At 50.6% G+C, this 17,761-nt stretch overlaps 1 protein-coding gene across 12 annotated transcripts in view; it reads right to left on the bottom strand.

Annotated features, from left to right (window-relative positions):
- Positions 1-3,349: 3,349 nt before the first annotated feature.
- PALLD (palladin, cytoskeletal associated protein) overlaps positions 3,350-17,761 on the bottom strand; it is a 369,615-nt gene continuing 355,203 nt past the window's right edge. For 10 of the 12 annotated variants that reach the window (XM_055577607.1, XM_055577608.1, XM_055577611.1 and 7 more), the window contains 6 exons: positions 17,060-17,154; positions 15,394-15,526; positions 8,885-9,092; positions 6,784-6,949; positions 6,302-6,435; positions 3,350-5,228 (listed from right to left, as the gene is read on the bottom strand). In XM_055577607.1, coding sequence (XP_055433582.1) covers positions 5,056-5,228; positions 6,302-6,435; positions 6,784-6,949; positions 8,885-9,092; positions 15,394-15,526; positions 17,060-17,154 — 909 coding nt within the window. In that variant the 3' untranslated portion in view covers positions 3,350-5,055. Of the gene's footprint in view, positions 6,175-6,301; positions 6,436-6,783; positions 6,950-8,884; positions 9,093-15,393; positions 15,527-17,059; positions 17,155-17,761 lie in introns of all 12 variants that reach the window. The other 2 variants (XM_055577610.1, XM_055577609.1) reach the window with 2 other exon arrangements.

The following is a 17,761-nucleotide window of genomic DNA, read 5'->3' as shown; positions in this document are numbered from 1 at the left end:
GCAATTCCACTGCTGGGCATACACACCGAGGAAACCAGAAGGGAAAGAGACACGTGTACCCCAATGTTCATCGCAGCACTGTTTATAATAGCCAGGACATGGAAGCAACCTAGATGTCCATTAGCAGATGAATTGATAAGAAAGCTGTGGTACATATACACAATGGAATATTACTCAGCCATTAAAAAGAATACATTTGAATCAGTTCTAATGAGGTGGATGAAACTGGAGCCTATTTTACAGAGTGAAGTAAGCCAGAAAGAAAAACACCAATACAGTATACTAATGCATATATATGGAATTTAGAAAGATGGTAATGATAACCCTGTATGCGAGACAGCAAAAGAGACACAGATGTATAGAACAGTCTTTTGGACTCTGTGGGAGAGGGTGAGGGTGGGATGATTTGGGAGAATGGCATTGAAACATGTAGAATATCATATGTGAAACGAATCGCCAGTCCAGGTTCGATGCATGATACTGGATGCTTGGGGCTGGTGCCCTGGGATGACCCAGAGGGATGGTACGGGGAGGGAGGTGGGAGGGGGGTTCAGGATGGGGAACACGTGTACACCCATGGAGGATTCCTGTTGATGTATGGCAAAACCAATACAATATTGTAAAGTAATTAACCTCCAATTAAAATAAATTTATATTATATTAAAAAAGCAATAGTGTGTTGAGTCAGGTTTCCTTGTGCTCCAGGGTGGGCCCATGTTGAACATTTTATGAGTCGTGTTTCTATGTTCCTGGGAACCAGAAAATCTGTCTCCACCCTGCACTTTCCCTTTGGTAACCCTATGCTTCCTTTTGAAGTCCGTGAGGCTGTCTGTCTTTTGGAAATGAGTCCTTTCGTACCATGTCTCGATTCCATGTCAAATGGATACATCAGAGTTTTTGGTCCCTGTGTCCCTTCCTTCACTTTGTACGCTCATGCCTGCTCTCCTCCCTGTGGCCTGAAGTTGCACAGTTTTCCCTGTTCATGGCTGAGTCATATTACACTGTGTATACGTCCTCTGTCTTCTGTACCCGTTCATGTGGATGTCCCTTCCTGGGTTTTCAGTGAGTGCAGTGTGCTGGAAGAAGCACCCAAAGCCTGTGTGTCTTTATCTGGGCATGGGTTGTTAGAGAGTTTTGAATAGGGTTTCCACGTTCTGTAGAGTTGGGTTTCACTTAGGATCCTGCAGATCTTAGGAATTTGATTTGCCCAACGGCATCTTTTTTTTTTAACGTTGTAGTTCCCCCAAACTGCCACAAGGCGGCAGCATTTCTTCATGCCACACTTTTTTTTTTTTTTTTGCCCCGGTAATTTCGTCCGTCTTTTATATTGGAATAGAGCTGGTCTCCAATGTTGTTTCTCCTAGGTGTATAGGAACTTGATTTTGGTATACAGACACATACGTTATTGTTTTTGGAGTTCTAATTCCCACATATGTATTACAACAGGTTTAGTAGAGTTCTGTTTGCAATTTGGTAGGTCCTTTGTGATTATCTGTTGGATATATGTTACTTTGCATAGGTTTATCTTTTTTTAAATCAGTTTGGTTTTCCATGCCTGTAAGTTTGCTCTGTTTTGTAAATTAGTTGGTTTGTCTGAATTCATAAACTGTATGTTCCAGTGCTGTTTTATGACAGCAGTCTTTGACTTCACCAAGCATGGTGCTATCTCGGTCTATTCGCCATGTGTCTGTTTCACAGCTGAGTAGTGTCCCAGTGAGTAGTTGTGCCATGAAGTCTTTGTTTTTCTCGGGGTGGACAGTCTGGTGGATTCTGTGTCTTGAGTGTTTTCAATAGCAGTGCTGAGAAAATGGGGTGGAAATGTCATTTCGGATGATGACTCTCTCTGGGTGCCAGCACAGGAGTGGAGTTCCTGGATCCTGTACCTGTGTCTAGTTTTGCAAAGAACCTCCATGCTCTTTTCACTGTGGCTGCACCCATTCTCCCCGCCCCCCCCCCCCCACCACCCCTGGAATAGAGGGTGAGTCCCCTCTCCGTGTCAGAGGGCCATGCTGGCCTGCCCTGTGAGGTGACACCTCACTGGACTTGGGATTTGCCTTTCTCTCGTGATGAATGTTGCTGAGCATGTTTTCATGGGCCTTTTGGTCATGTGTATGCTTCCTTTGGGAAATCTAGATTTCTATACATACATAAATGCCTATATTCATGTGTTTTTTTACAGAGCAGCAATAGTTATGTATACGTCAATCCCAATCTCTGAATTCCTCCCACCCTCCTCCATTCCCCCTTGGTATCCATACCCATGTTCTCCACCTGTTTCTATTTCAGGCTGGAAGTAAGGTTACCTATGTAATTTTTTAGCTTTCCCATGTACACGTTAGTAGGGTATTTGTATTCTGACTTTCTTCACTCATTATATGACACTCTCTAGGCCCACCTAAGTCTCTACAAACGGCAGTTTCATTCCCGACCATCTTTCAGTCTGTGCCCTTCGCTGGCTGGCTCTGCAGTTTCCTGTGGCCTGGACGAGTGTGCAGCCTTGTAAGGATTTCTGTGTTTATACTCGTAACTCTGGTGACAGAAATGCTCATTTGCTTTCAAAGCTGAGTGAGTCTGGTGCTGGACTCAGAGTTGAATAGCTGGGGTCCTGACGAGGCGTCCACACCCTTCACTCCCCAGGGAGCAGCTCAGGGTCAGTCCCCTCTTGATGTGGGTCACTGTGCCAGGCGGTGGGGTTCACTGTGGGGCTGACGTGGGGTTTCCCCATTCACCTGAGGTCACTTTAGAGGAAACTTGTGTGTGTGTAGCAGTAGATCTGGTGTGCCTGTGGGGAGGAGTATGTTCAGCATCTTGTATTGACATCTTGAGCCACAGCGCCCTGCACTTAGTTCCTGAGAGAGGTGATGGTTAAATGTGCGAAGATGCTCCCTGTGGGGTCACGCACATACCAGGTAAAGTGCTGAGGCGGGTGCGGTTTCGAGCAGCTCCCAAGGCCCCCTGTGGGTGCACCCACCTTGCCTCTCCCCCACACCACATCCAGGCTCTGTGTGGATGGGACTTTGCAGACCCCGCATCTGGTGGTCCCTTGAAGCATGGGTTCTCCCGACAAGAGTTAGTGTGTGTGAAGATGTGTGCCAAGGGTCTTGGTGCTGGGCTTGGGGACAGAGGGGCTGCCATGCCAAGGGGTGCGGGTGGCCCGTGGGAGCTGAGAGCCCCTCGCTGACAGGCCCTGTGAGCTCTGTCCAGTGGCCGCGTGGAGTCGGAGCCCATTCCGGTCTCCTGCACCCAGGAGAGCGTGCAGTGCAGTTATCAGTGGATCTAGTCTGCAGGGGTTCATCAAGGCTGTGAGAGAGACCGGAAACTGAGCATGCACTTCACAAAACTGCAGCTCTTATTTGTTAAATATTTATTGTTGTTAAATCCACATTACACCAGCACAACAACCCAAAGTAGCAGGATAGTACTTATTGTTTTATAAATACATGAAAGGTGGCAAAATAATGCTGCTTAATCCCAAACCCAGCAAATCAGCAAAACGTCACATTCGGGAAAATTTGGCAAGTATGAGAAGACATCAGTCATAATTCTGCAAGAGAGAGAGGTCCAGGAGAGCCTCGCGTGCCAGTCTGCCCAGGCTGCAGGTACCGGCGCTCACGCTGGGCACGCAGAACTTGCTTGGTGTGTCTAGAAGAAGTGGAGAGCTGTGCGTGTGAAACAGTGAAACGGGCTACACGGGGGCACACAGGTACAAAATCATTAAAAAATACTACATATCGAGTAACTGAGCTAAGAGAGTTTGACATCTTTGTCATAAATAATGAAAGATAAATGTGTTTTGCATAAGGAATACAGTGTGTTCTCTTCATAGCAAAGTACCATTATCATATCATAGCAGGCCCCATTTTCTCATATTTAAAGTTGATTGGTTCCGACTTAAAACTGTCAAGTCTGGTCAGAATCCGCTCCATCCAGCTGACCAGGGTCAGGGGCACTCAGGATGGCCTTGGGATGACTGGGAGCCCAGCACCTTCTTCAGTCAGAGGCCCCATGGCTGCAGGGAAGTGAAATTATGCTCCCACCCGCCGCGCGGGCGCCGTGGGGAACATGCACGCTGGCGCCCACCTGGCTCTAGCTCAGCCCTGTGCCCCTCAGCAGACGAGTGCCCACAGGCTGCCTCCGACCCTGACGACCTCTCCGCTCAGCCCATTACCAACTTGCTCTGTGCATCCCAGCTCCGGCTCCGACCCTGTGGTGTCCCGAGAGTCCCCCACCGCTGGAACCCCAACTCCCTGACTTAGGAACGGCAGTGTCGTAGATGGAATTTGAAGAGAACCAAGGGAAGCCTGGCCTCCACTGGCTCCCGCCCCCCTGCCTTCTGCGTGGACACCGTCAACATGCACCTTGCATTTCGCCCTTCTCCCCTCTGCTCCTCCCTAGCCCCTCACCCCCGACACGCCCCGCCTGCCGCGGTCACTTGGGTGGTCGAGACGCCCTCCGTGGAATGGTCTGTGGTCTGTTTCTGCTTTCCTCAGAGTACGTTACGCATTTCAGCATGTAAGCTCCCTACCAAGGCAACACAAAAGGAAAATACACATTAAAAAAAAAAGCTAACAACGAAGGTCTTAACCTTGACAGAAACTCAGGATGTTGCTAGAACTGCAGCAAGTGGTTCCTTCGTACGACTTAGTAGAAAACGGTTTGCACAGACAAGGCACTTGCGTGGGTTTCTTGGTCGTGCCCTCCTGCTGTGGGGCCGCCTCCGGGAAGCGCCCGCGCTCACGCTGGGTGGCAGTGCTGAGCCAGTGTTGAAGGCACTCAGGACAACACGGAGCGGGGGCACTTTTCCGTGAGGGCTTTGGCTTTTCAGACCCCTTAAATCACAGCGACTCCCGGAGTTTGAATTGGCTGATCAGTGTGAATTCTGTGCAAGGCGTGCGTCTACTGGCGTCGTGTGCACAGCCTCTGTTTTGGTTTACAGGAAGAAAAGGAGAGTTGAGGTGCCCTTTTGTCTCTCGGAGTCGAGGTGCACTTGCGTCCCGCGGCAGGAGGCGGGTCCGGGTGGCGCGGTTTGGGTCTGTGCTCCCGCGAGGGCGCCGATCACAGGTCCTCGCTCTCCACCAGGCCGGGGCTCAGCGCCAGCGCGGACGGGCCGGCCTCGGGCTGGAACGCCGCCCGGATGTCCAGGCCCTGGTCGGAGAGCGCGGCGTAGCGGCTGGCTGACGGCCGCACCCGCTTCGGCTTGGCGCTCGGCGGTGGCTGCTGCCACTGGGCTGCAAGACACCCGAGGATGCACAGGTGAGGGCCGCGGTGGGGAGGGCTCTGCCCTGGGGCACGGGGCCTGTGGTGGGGCCAGGCGCGTGCTCGCAGCACACCCCACACGCCCCCGAGGAGGCCTGAAAGGCCCGCATGGTTCTGCACCTCACGCCCCTGTCTCAGAGCTCGTCTACACGGGCTGCGAAGACAGCAGGGGTAACATGGCCAATGCAGCTCACCCGCACCTTGGTACTCGCTGCAGCCTGGGGACTCCTCGGAAATGGCCACTAAGCTTCCTAGCTCCCCTTTTAAGAAATCTTCAAAGCTCACGGGTAGGCATGCCACAGTAGCGAGAGTCAGGAATTCTGGATGGACTCGGGAGGGGGCGCTGGCTGAGCTCATAGTTACTGAAGTGTCTCACGGAGGTATTTCTTAATTCAGAAATCAGTTCTGAATTTTTCCTCGGGGTTTACTTGTCACAGAGTGCTACGGTGGCTAAGTGCTACTGTCATAGAGGGATACTGACCTAGTCTGTCAACTCAAAAGGGATGATTTTTTAAAATCAGGGACGCGTGTACACAAGGAGACACACACAAACACACAAGCCTACTGCCAAACTACTTCAGACACCACCCCCACACACACACACACACGAAGCGCTCAGCCGTGGGAAATACGCCCTGCAGCATCAATGGGCCCCGTTCAGCGTGGGTCCCGACGCTGTGCCGGGTCAGGACACAGGAGGAATGTTAGAGGCGGCCCCGTGCACCATGCGGTAATGAGATGAACACGTCTGTGACTATGCCTGAGCCTAGCGTTAGCTCCTAGAGGCGCGGGGGGAGAAAGCACAGCTGGGGGGCCCACGCCAGAGAAACAGGCACATGCGGCACTGCGACACGCAGCGCTTCTGAACGATACTTGGGCACTGTTCTCCTGGCGAGGGTCACTATTACTGTCGGGAAGCTACAAACAGAAAGAGAAAGAGCACGATGAAGTCTCGGAGCAGGAGGCTCTAGGGCTGTATAGGACAGATCAGTGTCTGCGGTGCGGACCGGGAGGCCTCGGGCGCCCAGCACGGGGAGGTACTTACTGTACACGTCGAGTCGGGCTGTGCAGGACACAATCCCAGCCTCGTTCTTGGCTGACACCGTGTACCAGCCCGCGTCATCCTTTGTGGCACCCTGGATGAGCAGGCACACGTAGCCATGGTGGTCCTGGTGCATGCTGCAGGAGAGGGCCTGCTGTGAGGGCTGCCGGGCTCCTCAGCAGGGCTGCGAGCCGTGGCTCACGGCACCCTGCGTGTCCTGCAGCGGCTGCGGCCACTCCAGCAGGTGAGCATGGAGTGGACACCTGCAGGCTCTGCCCTAACCCCCCTGGCAGGCGGGTTACCTTCCCATGTATGAGGCACAGGGGAGGCCTCACAAAGCCTCGCAGGTGGGGCTGGGAGGCCCGCATGGCCCTTGTACTCTGGGGTGGCCAGCTTCTCCAATCCTGGGGTGGGGCGCCCCATAGGGGTGAGTCCTGCTGCCTCAGGAACCCCAGACCCGAGGGTGGGCAGGGCCCAGCACTCACCTCACGCGGTCCGTGCTGTGAGTCAGTGACTCGTTCTCCTTCTTCCAGAATATCTGTGGTGGGGGTGCCCCCGACACCCGGCACTCCAACCTCACGGGGTAGCCGTCCGCCACACCCGTGTTCTGCAGCTTCTCCAGAAAGACCGGTGGCTTGTGCGCTTCCTTAGCTGGAAGACAGGAGACAGGTGTCCTGCCTGGGAGACCCAGGCAGTGCCACGGAGCCTGCAGGTGCCCTCAGCAATGCGGGGCAAGAGGCCCATCCTCCGCCAAGGGAGTCCTTCACCCGGAGAGAGCCCGTGCTCACCCCACACCTCCTCTTCCTCTGCGAGGTCGAGGCTGAGAGCCCTGCACCCACCCCACAGTGCCTGCCTGCGTGGTTTCAGGGGCCTCCTGCAGGCTGGCAGTCGACCAACAAGGGTGCCGGGCTTCCTTAGTCCACCGCTGCCCCCTGGTGATGCTGAGCCCCGGTGTGCTGGGGTCAGATCCACGAGCAGCCTGCCCTGCTGTCTGGGAGATGCTGAGGCTCTGCAGGACTGTCTGACCCTGCAGGACTTCTAGGTTCTGCTGCAGGGAGACGGGCAACAGTACTGCACGGGGCGGGTGGGGGAGGGGCCTTCATCAGGCGCCTAACGACTAGCGAGATGGGCTGTGCCCTGCAGGCCCCGCTGGCCTCGTGGCCACTGTGCAGCCGCCAACAAGAGGGAGAGCATCCGGCCTTCTCCCCGCTCCCCTCAGGGACGGACACATCATAGGTAGAGGCTCTCCCCCAGACCTGTAAATAATGAGGACCCTGTCTGGCCTTAAACTGTGTAGGGAGTTAATTTTTACTGGACTTTTTCACCTGAGCTATTCTGGGGGACACAGGTGGTGGGAGAAGACCTCACTTCGTTTTCTTTCTGGGTCTTTGCTTTCCTAAGAGGATAAAGATGGATGGACCTTCACGTCACAACAGCAGACAGCTGCATTCAGAGGCTGTGCTGGGCCGGGCACGGGGACGCAATGCTTCGTAGGATGTCATCCTTGTGAAATGATTAAGTCCTTAAACTGTGAGCATTACGGCCCATTCTACAGCAGGGAGAGTGAGCAGCAGTGATGGGCTGGCCAGAGGACATGGCCAGGAAACAAGGACCGAGCCCCGACTTCTCCCAGAAGTGCCAACGGGGACATCTCGGGCCCGAGGACAGGCATGGTCCACAGAGCCAACTGCACAACAGTGAGCAGCGGCGGCCGGAGGAGGGAGCGAAGCGGAACAGCCCACAGGCTGACTACACTTCTGTGTGCGTGTGTCTCGTCAGGAGCATCCTCAGGAGGAGACACTGTCTCTACAAAGAGCTCGGGGTGCTCGGACCTGGAGGAAGACCAGGGATGGGATGGCTCCAACTCCACAACCAGGGGAGGATGTGTCTCCATAGATCCCGCCTCTGGGAAACATGGAAGAAGCCCGCTGCTTTGTAACACACACAAAGTGCTCTGCAAACAGAGGAGAGATGCAGACACAGCACAGGCTCCCCACACGGCTCCTGGAGGGCTCTGCACGCAGCGTGAGGAATGGACACAACACACCCCCCACTCCTGTTGATTCTCTAAACATTTTCATACACTCATTTTCCTCAGCTAAAGTAAAAAATTATATCATCCAGGTCTCCTGCGTTGCAGATGGATTCTTTACCAGCTGAGCTACCAGAGAAGCCCCACTGCTAAGTTAACTTTATAATCCTTATTAGTATATCCTATTTTTCCTATGTTTGCGTTAATGAAAATGATTTGAAATGTTAAATGATGAAGTCACTGTGGCTGACTTAACAAGTGGTGTACATGCAGAACGTGTGTACAAGCCCCATCTCACACACCGCTGGCTCGTGGAGGCTGGGGGTTGCTTTCTGCCCCGAGAAACCCTTGGGGCCCAGGAGGAGAGACACCCAGCAGAGCTGCTCAAAGCCCCTGCTCCGGCCCACCTGCTGATGGGGAGGTGAGACAGGTCTCATTCCAGCCTCTGACTGGCTACTCTGATGAGGCCCGCTATTCTCTCTGCTGAGTGTGAGGCGCACACTGGGGTCCTTGCTGAGTCTCCTCTCGCCCTGAGCGTGTCTTCCCGGGCCTACCTGCGACCACGAGCTCCAGGCAGAAGGAGTTCTGCCCCGCCCGGTTGGTGGCCACGCACGTGTAGATGCCGGCGTCCCGGGCTGAGACGGGCTCGATGACGAGGGAGTGCACGCCGTTTTCCCGTACCAGCATCTTGTGGGCGCTGTCCTGGCGCACTGGCTTGCCATCCAGCAGCCAGGTGAGATCGGGCGTGGGCAGCCCACTGACCTGAGGCAGAAGGGAAATGCACATGAGTTCCTCTGATGCCAAAATGGGTCGCTCCATCCACAGGAGACAGGCTCTTAGTGTCGGCCCTGGTTCTCTTCTTAGCACAGACAGGTTCACTTCTAAACACCTCCTCCAGGGCAACGCGGAGGAGAGTGAGGTGGGGTCCTCAGGGGGTTCGGTGTAGAGTCTGAGCGTCACTGCATGGGGCCCAGGTTCAGTCCTTGGATGGGGAGTTAAGATCATTCTTTAAAAGAAGCAGATGTTTTTTACACATTCACAGTTCCCTACGGCTTCCCCGACAGCTCAGCTGGTAAAGACTCTGCCTGCAATGCAGGAGACCCTGGTTTGATTCCTGGATTGTGAGGATCCCCTGGAGAAGGGACAGGCTACCCACTCCAGTATTCTTGGGCTTTCCTAGTGGCTCAGCTGGTAAAGAATCCACCTGCAATGCAGGAGACCTGGGTTTGATCCCTGGGTTGTGAAGATCCCCTGGAGAAGGAAAAGGCTACCCACTCCAGTATTCTGGCCTAGAGAATTCCATGTGGTGTATAGTCGTCCATGGGGTTGCAAAGAGTCTGACATGACTGAGCGACTTTCACTTTAACATATAAAACTAAAATTAATATTAACCCCTTGGTATCACCTGATTAAAATAAAATTTTCCCTTTTGACTTTGTATATGTATATTTATGTTTGTATTCATTTTGGTTCTATAACTAAAATGTCATTTTAGAGGTGGTCTGTGTGAATTCTTACAGACCCACGATAAATACACGCATATAAACATACACACTGACATCTGCGTACTTACACTGTGGAAAGAATTATGTAGCAAATGATGCGGCTGACAAGGGATTCATCTCCAAAATTTACAAATGGCTCATGAGGCTCAGTATCAGAAAATGGAGAAGATCTCAACAGACATTTCCCCAAAGAAGACATACAGGAGGCCAAGAGGCACATGAAGAGATGCTCAACATCACTAAATATACTGGAGAAATTAAAACTAAACTATTAGAGAAAGGCAAATAAAAGATATGAGGTGTTACCTCATATCAGTCAAAATGGCCACTGTCAAAAAGCCTACAGACAATAAACACAAGGGTGGGGTTAGGAAAAGGGGACCCTCCTAAGGTGCTGTGCAGGTGGGGTGTCATGGGAGCAGCCCCTGCAGGGAACTGTAAGGAAGCCTCTTTAAAGTGTTCAAGTAGAGACACCACATGGCCAGCAGCCCACTCCTAAGGGTATATGTGGAAAAAGAAGGAAAAAAACCAGAATTCAAAGTGTGTGTAATAGTGCACTATTTACAACAGCCAGGACATGGAGGAGACCTAGCCATCCCACGACAGGCGAGTGGGTGGGTGACGGGCCAGGGCATGGAGGAGACCTAGCCATCCGACGACAGGTGAGTGGGTGACGGGTCAGGGCATGGAGGAGACCTAGCCATCCCACGACACCTAGGTGAGTGGTTGACAGGTCAGGGCATGGAGGAGACCTAGCCATCCCACGACAGGCGAGTGGGTGACGGGCCAGGGCATGGAGGAGACCTAGCCATCCCACGACAGGTGAGTGGGTGACGGGCCAGGGCATGGAGGAGACCTAGCCATCCCACGACAGGTGAGTGGGTGACGAGTCAGGGCATGGAGGAGACCTAGCCATCCCATGACACCTAGGTGAGTGGGTGACGGGTCAGGGCATGGAGGAGACCTAGCCATCCGACGACAGGTGAGTGGGTGACAGGTCAGGACATGGAGGAGACCTAGCCATCCAACGACAGGCAAGTGGGTGACGGGCCAGGGCATGGAGGAGACCTAGCCATCCCATGACAGGTGAGTGGGTGACGGGCCAGGGCATGGAGGAGACCTAGCCATCTGACAACAGGTGAGTGGGTGACGGGTCAGGGCATGAGGAGACCTAGTCATCCCACGACAGGCGAGTGGGTGACGGGTCAGGGCATGAGGAGACCTAGCCATCCGACGACACCTAGGTGAGTGGGTGACAGGTCAGGGCATGGAGGAGACCTAGCCATCCCACGACAGGTGAGTGGGTGACGGGCCAGGACATGGAGGAGACCTAGCCATCCCACGACAGGTGAGTGGGTGACGGGCCAGGGCATGGAGGAGACCTAGCCATCCCACGACAGGTGAGTGGGTGACGGGTCAGGGCATGGAGGAGACCTAGCCATCCCACGACAGGTGAGTGGGTGACGGGTCAGGACATGGAGGAGACCTAGCCATCCAACGACAGGCGAGTGGGTGATGGGTCAGGGCATGGAGGAGACCTAGCCATTCAATGACAGGTGAGTGGGTGACGGGTCAGGGCATGGAGGAGACCTAGCCATCCGACGACAGGTGAGTGGGTGGCAGATGTTCATAAACAATGGAATATCACTCAGCCGTAAAAAGGAATAAAACTGGGTCATTTGTAGAGATGAGGATGAAACTATACAGTTTATATACAGTCTGTTACAGAGTGAAGTCAGAAAGAGAAAAACAAATACTGTATATTAATGCATATATATATATAAAACATAAATATGGAATCTAGAAAAAGAGTACTGATAAGCCTATTTGCAGGGCAGGAACAGAGATACAGGATGCAGAGACTGGACTTGTGGACACGGGGAGAGCAAGGAGAGAGTGTGATAGACAAACTGAGAGTAGGAGTAACATATACACACGACCACGTGTGAAACAGAGTCGGGGAAGCTGCTGTAGAGCACCGGGAGCTCAGCTCGGTGCGCCGTGATGACCTAGAGGGGAGGGATGGGGGGTGATAGGAGGAAGGCTCAGGAGGGAGGGGTCAACATGCAGTCACAGGAGAGCCACGCTGTTGCAGGTCAGAAACACAATGCTGTAAAGCCATTATCCTCCAATCATAAAAATAAAATAACAGAAGTGATACATTTGCATGATCAGATATGATTCAGCCACGAAAAAGAAGGAAATAATGCCATTTGCTGTAACCTACCGGGGGATAATCATAGTAAAGTGAAGTAAGTCAGAAAGAGAAAAACAAACATCATGTGGTTATCACTTACAGGTGGAATGTGGGAATGGATACCAATGAACTAATTTACAAAAGTAGAAGAGATGTACAGACTTAGAAAAACAGACTTATGCTTACCAAAGGGGAAAGGTGGGGTGCGAGGGGTAAATTAGGAGGTTGGCACTAACGCGTACATGTAAATACATAATCAACACAGACCTACTTTATAGCAAGGGAGGTGTACTAAACATTGTGTAAAAAACCTATATATGGAAAAAACCCCTAAGATGAATATCTACATTTATAACTGAGTAAGATTCTGTATACCTACAACAAACATGACATTGTACATCCACTTTACTCCAAATACATACATACATATATATATGTTAAAGTTAAAAAAATTAAAGAAGTAATGAGACACAAGTTTTTGGTGGCTTCTTGTAGCACAGATCAGATCAGTCGCTCAGTCGTGTCCGACTCTTTGCAACCCCATGAATCTCAGCACGCCAGGCCTCCCTGTCCATCACCAACTCCCGGAGTTCACCCAGACTCACGTCCATTGAGTCAGTGATGCCATCCAGCCATCTCATCCTCTGTCGTCCCCTTCTCCTCCTGCCCCCAATCCCTCCTAGCATCGGAGTCTTTTCCAATGAGTCAACTCTTCACATGAGGTGGCCAAAGTACTGGAGTTTCAGCTTTAGCATCATTCCTTCCAAAGAAATCCCAGGGCTGATCTCCTTCAGAATGGACTGATTGGATCTCCTTGCAGTCCAAGGGACTCTCAAGAGTCTTCTCCAACACCACAGTTCAAAAGCATCAATTCTTCGGTGCTCAGCCTTCTTCACAGTCCAACTCTCACATCCATACACGACCACAGGAAAAACTATAGCCTTGACTAGACCAATGAATGTCTCTGCTTTTGAATATGCTATCTAGGTTGGTCATAACTTTCCTTCCAAGGAGTAAGCGTCTTTTAATTTCATGGCTGCAGTCAGCATCTGTAGTGATTTTGGAGCCCAGAAAAATAAAGTCTGACACTGTTTCCACATCTATTTCCCATGAAGTGGTGGGATCAAATGCCATGATCTTCGTTTTCTGAATGTTGAGCTTTAAGCCAACTTTTTCACTCTCCGCTTTCACTTTCATCAAGAGACTTTTTAGTTCCTCTTCACTTTGTGCCATAAGGGTGGTGTCATCTGCATATCTGAGGTTATTGATATTTTTCCCGGCAATCTTGATTCCAACTTGTGTTTCTCCCAGTCCAGCATTTCTCATGATGTACTCTGCATATAAGTTAAATAAACAGGGTGACAATATACAGCCTTGACGAACTCCTTTTCCTATTTGGAACCAGTCTGTTGTTCCATGTCCAGTTCTAACTGTTGCTTCCTGACCTGCATACAAATTTTTCAAGAAGCAGGTCAGGTGGTCTGGTATTCCCATCTCTTTCAGAATTTTCCACAGTTTATTGTGATCCACACAGTCAAAGGCTTTGGCATAGTCAATAAAGCAGAAATAGATGTTTTTCTGGAACTCTCTTGCTTTTTCCATGATCCAGCGGATGTTGGCAATTTGATCTCTGGTTCCTCTGCCTTTTCTAAAACCAGCTTGAACATCCGGAAGTTCACAGTTCACATATTGCTGAAGCCTGGCTTGGAGAATTTTGAGCATTACTTTACTAGCGTGTGAGATGAGTGCAATTGTGTGGTAGTTTGAGCATTCTTTGGCATTGCCTTTCTTTGGGATTGGAATGAAAACTGACCTTTTCCAGTCCTGTGGCCACTGCTGCGTTTTCCAAATTTGCTGGCATATTGAGTGCAGCACTTTCACAGCATCATGTTTCAGGATTTGGAATAGCTCCACTGGAATTCCATCAACTCCACTAGCTTTGTTCGTAGTGATGCTTTCTAAGGCCCACTTGACTTCACATTCCAGGATGTCTGGCTCTAGGCCAGTGATCATACCATTGTGATTATCTGGGTCATGAAGATCTTTTTTGTACAGTTCTTCTGTGTATTCTTGCCATCTCTTCTTAATATCTTCTGCTTCTGTTAGGTCCAAACCATTTCTGTCCTTTATTGAGCTCATCTTTGCATGAAATGTTCCTTTGGTATCTCTGATTTTCTTGAAGAGATCTCTAGTCTTTCCCACTCTGTTGTCTTCCTCGATTTCTTTGCATTGATCGCTGTAGCACATTTACACTCTAACTTACAAACCCAAAAAAGCACGTCCACTAACGCACTCCAGCTTGACACCAGCACTACCCACAACAGCCAGGACAAAGCAGCAGCCTTGATGTCCATCGACAGAGGAATGGATAAAGAAGATGTGGTACAGATATACAATGGAGTATGACTCAGTCATAGAAAGAAGGAAATAAACGTCAGTTGCCATAGCCCGGGTACATCTAGAGATTGTCATTTTAAGTCAGAAAGAGAAAGACATATATGATATTGCGTGTATATATATATATATACATATATATGGAATCTTGAACAAAATGATACAGACGAACTTATTTATACAGATGAACTTATTTATAAAGCAGAAACAGACTTACTGATGTAGATAATGGATTTATGGTTACCACGGGAGAAAGGTAGGGCTATCCAGGTAGCTCTTATGGTAAAGAACCTGCCTGCCAATGCAGGAGACATAAGAAAACTCAGGTTTGATCCCTGGGTCAGAAAGATCCTCTGCAGAAGGAAATGGCAACCTGCTCCAGTATTCTTGCCTGGAGAATCCCATGGACAGAGAAGCCTGGTGGGCTATAGTCCATGGGGGTTGCAAAGACTCGAATACAAGTGAAGTGACTTAGCACCCACACAGCAGGGAGGGGATAAATTGGAAGATTCATATGGACATATAAACAGTAGTATATTTAAAACAGATAACCAACAAGGACCTGCTGTATAGCACAGGGAACTACACTCCCTAAATGGGAAAAAAACTTGAAAAGATACATGTGTATCACTGAATCACTTTGCTGTACATCTGAAACTAACACAATATTGTAAATCAATTATACCCCAATGTAAAATGAAAATAATAAAAAAATAACTACTCTGGAAAATAAACTCCTGTTAAGAATTCTTTTATCCTTTTTAAACATTTCTGTAAGTCCAGAGTAAACTCTTAAGCGCCTCACGTTTATGTTCTGTAATTCCACAGATAATCAGCAGAGGGAGCGGAAATAATTTCATGAAACATTCATGCTTCTGAGCTGAAATTTAAACTTAAGGTCAATTAATGGGGCAAAACCAGAGAAGAGAGACACAGAACTGGGGGGAGGTTGGGCACACGCACTCACCTTGCAGTCCATCCTGCAGAGCCTGCCTTCCTGCACGGTCAGATCCCCGGGCGCCTGCAGGAAGTGCGGGCGGAAGAAGCGCTCCTGGATGGGCTCCCCTTCGTCAGCACTGTCTCGGGACCTTGAGCGTGGCCTTCAGACCAAGAGTCAACATACGGGAGATGGGGGTGGGGCGGAAAGATGATACGGAAAAACAGACCGATAGACGGCAGGTCATTCTAGGGTCCCAGTCTAAACACAGGGGCAAAAACATCATTTCCTTACCTGCTTACTTGATCCCTAATCTCAACCGTTTACACCATAAAAAAAGTCAGGAGGCAAAATCGTGTTTCATTTGGGAGTTTAATCCTAACCCTTATGACTAGTATAAATCATGAATTGGGAAATGGGAAAAAAATAGGTTAAAGATAGTTTTAAAATATTTTTAAAGTTGAATGAGAACTGTATGAGAATTAGCAGCTCATTTACTACAAAATTTTTCAGTATCAATAACTATAACTTTCCACTGTGAGTGAAAGTTTATAGGAAATCAGAAGTTATTTTTTTTTTTAATTAATATATTTCTAATAAAATTCCTTTTCATATTAACCAGGAAAACAAGTGAATTTTTAGGCAGGTCTAATGCATCCGTTAAAATTGTGTGAATCTCCCAGATTTTGTGTATCTTTCTTGTTTTTGAGTATGTTTCTAGAGGCACCTTTAAGAGTAAAATGATTTAAAGTGATTGCAGGGAAGATGTAATAATCAAAGGGCAAGATGTTCAAACTAATTCTGCCAGTGATCATCAGGAAGTAAGTTATGAAACACTTAACTAGAAAAAGCAAAAGCAAAACAAAAGAATTAGTATAATGGGCTAGAATTATCCACCCTTCAACATAGAGTTCACATATCAGATCTAGTTTATGAGCACAATGCTCCTCCAGGAAACTGCTTCCCATGTGACCCACGAACAGCTGAAATGTACTGAAGGCCCGGGAAAAGCAGATGGACTTGCTCAGCTGTGCTGTGCTCACAGCTGGCACAGGTGGCGCTGTGCGAGGGTCCTGCCCTGGAGGCCAGCATCACAGCTGCGAGCCCGAGGCCTGCAGCTGCCTCCCAAACACTGGCAGAGGCCTTGGAGGGTGGACCTGCTCGTTATTTCTGCTCCTCCTGCAGCTTCTCTGGCGTGCCCTCCCCTGCCTCTGTGGCCCTCCAGGACCCAGTCCACCTGGAATCCCCTGGCAGGGTCCCCAGGCCAGCAACCCAGAAGCTCCTTTGAAGCCATGCCCATCACTGGGCACCACACGCCCCGCCCATGCTTGCATGCCCCGGCGGCTGCGGGTACGGAAAGTGTCCAAAATGTGACCAGTCTGACCTTGAGGTCTGGGTCTCGGGTAAACTTGTGCACTGAGTGACGAGAGCACAAACCTTCAGGTGCGAGGTGGTCACAGGCAACCAGAGGCCCGCCTTGAGGGTGGCGGTGAGGGACGTGCAGCCGGGCCTGGGCACACCCGTGGTGACGTGGCTGCCACACAACACGCCTCCTGGCTGGCGTTCCCACCTCAGCCACAGGGAGCCCCAGGCTTCCCCACACGTGCCCACTCTGTCGGCTCCCCACAGTGCGGATGGTGCTGGGTTTAGGAGCCAGCGAGACCCCAGCAACACCCGGGAAGGGCACAGGACGTACCTTCTGCCGTGAGGGTGTCCGGCCGGCGGGCGGGGGCTGCGGCCTCTCTGGTTCACGGCCTGGACCATCAGCCGCCCCGTGCAGCTGACGCGGCCCTGCGGGGACAGGACCACAGCGGTGAGCGATGCCTGGAGCCAGCGCGGTCTCCTCAGGCCCATGGGCCGTGCCAGCGCCATCCCCCGCCCGCCCCCCAGGACTCGGTGTGTGACTCCACATTCATCTGAAGCACTTGGATAAGAAGGGCCCCCTCCGACGCTTGGCTCGGCTTTGTTTCATCTAGGATGCCGTTTAAGACAACGACCCCCTGTGAATTAACTGTCACTTGCCAAGGTCTCCCGAGCCCATGAACATTCTTCCCATGAAATGAGTGCATTTGAGATTTATGAACCAGAAGCAAATCCCTGAAACATGAGGGTCAGATGATAAAGGATAGTTAGATAAGCTATCTAATGAAAAACTATATTTTATCTTTAAAACATTTTTAATTTGAATTATAGTTGATAGGTCTACAATCACCCTGCCCAACACACCCAATCTCATCTGAAATACAGTGGACTTAACATTAGTTTCAGGTATAAAACACGAGTCAACGTTTTTGTTGCTTATACCCCGTCTAAAGTGGTGACAAAGCATGGCGGCACGCTCTACTGTATCTGTCAGCAGAAAGCCTGACGTGTGCTGTCCTAGGGGCATGCAGCGGTG

The sequence above is a fragment of the Bubalus kerabau genome, chromosome 4, assembly GCF_029407905.1.
Source record: "Bubalus kerabau isolate K-KA32 ecotype Philippines breed swamp buffalo chromosome 4, PCC_UOA_SB_1v2, whole genome shotgun sequence".
In the NCBI taxonomy this organism is placed as follows: domain Eukaryota; kingdom Metazoa; phylum Chordata; class Mammalia; order Artiodactyla; family Bovidae; genus Bubalus; species Bubalus kerabau.
Note: the sequence above shows the minus strand (reverse complement) of the source record. Positions and strands in the feature narration are given on the sequence as shown.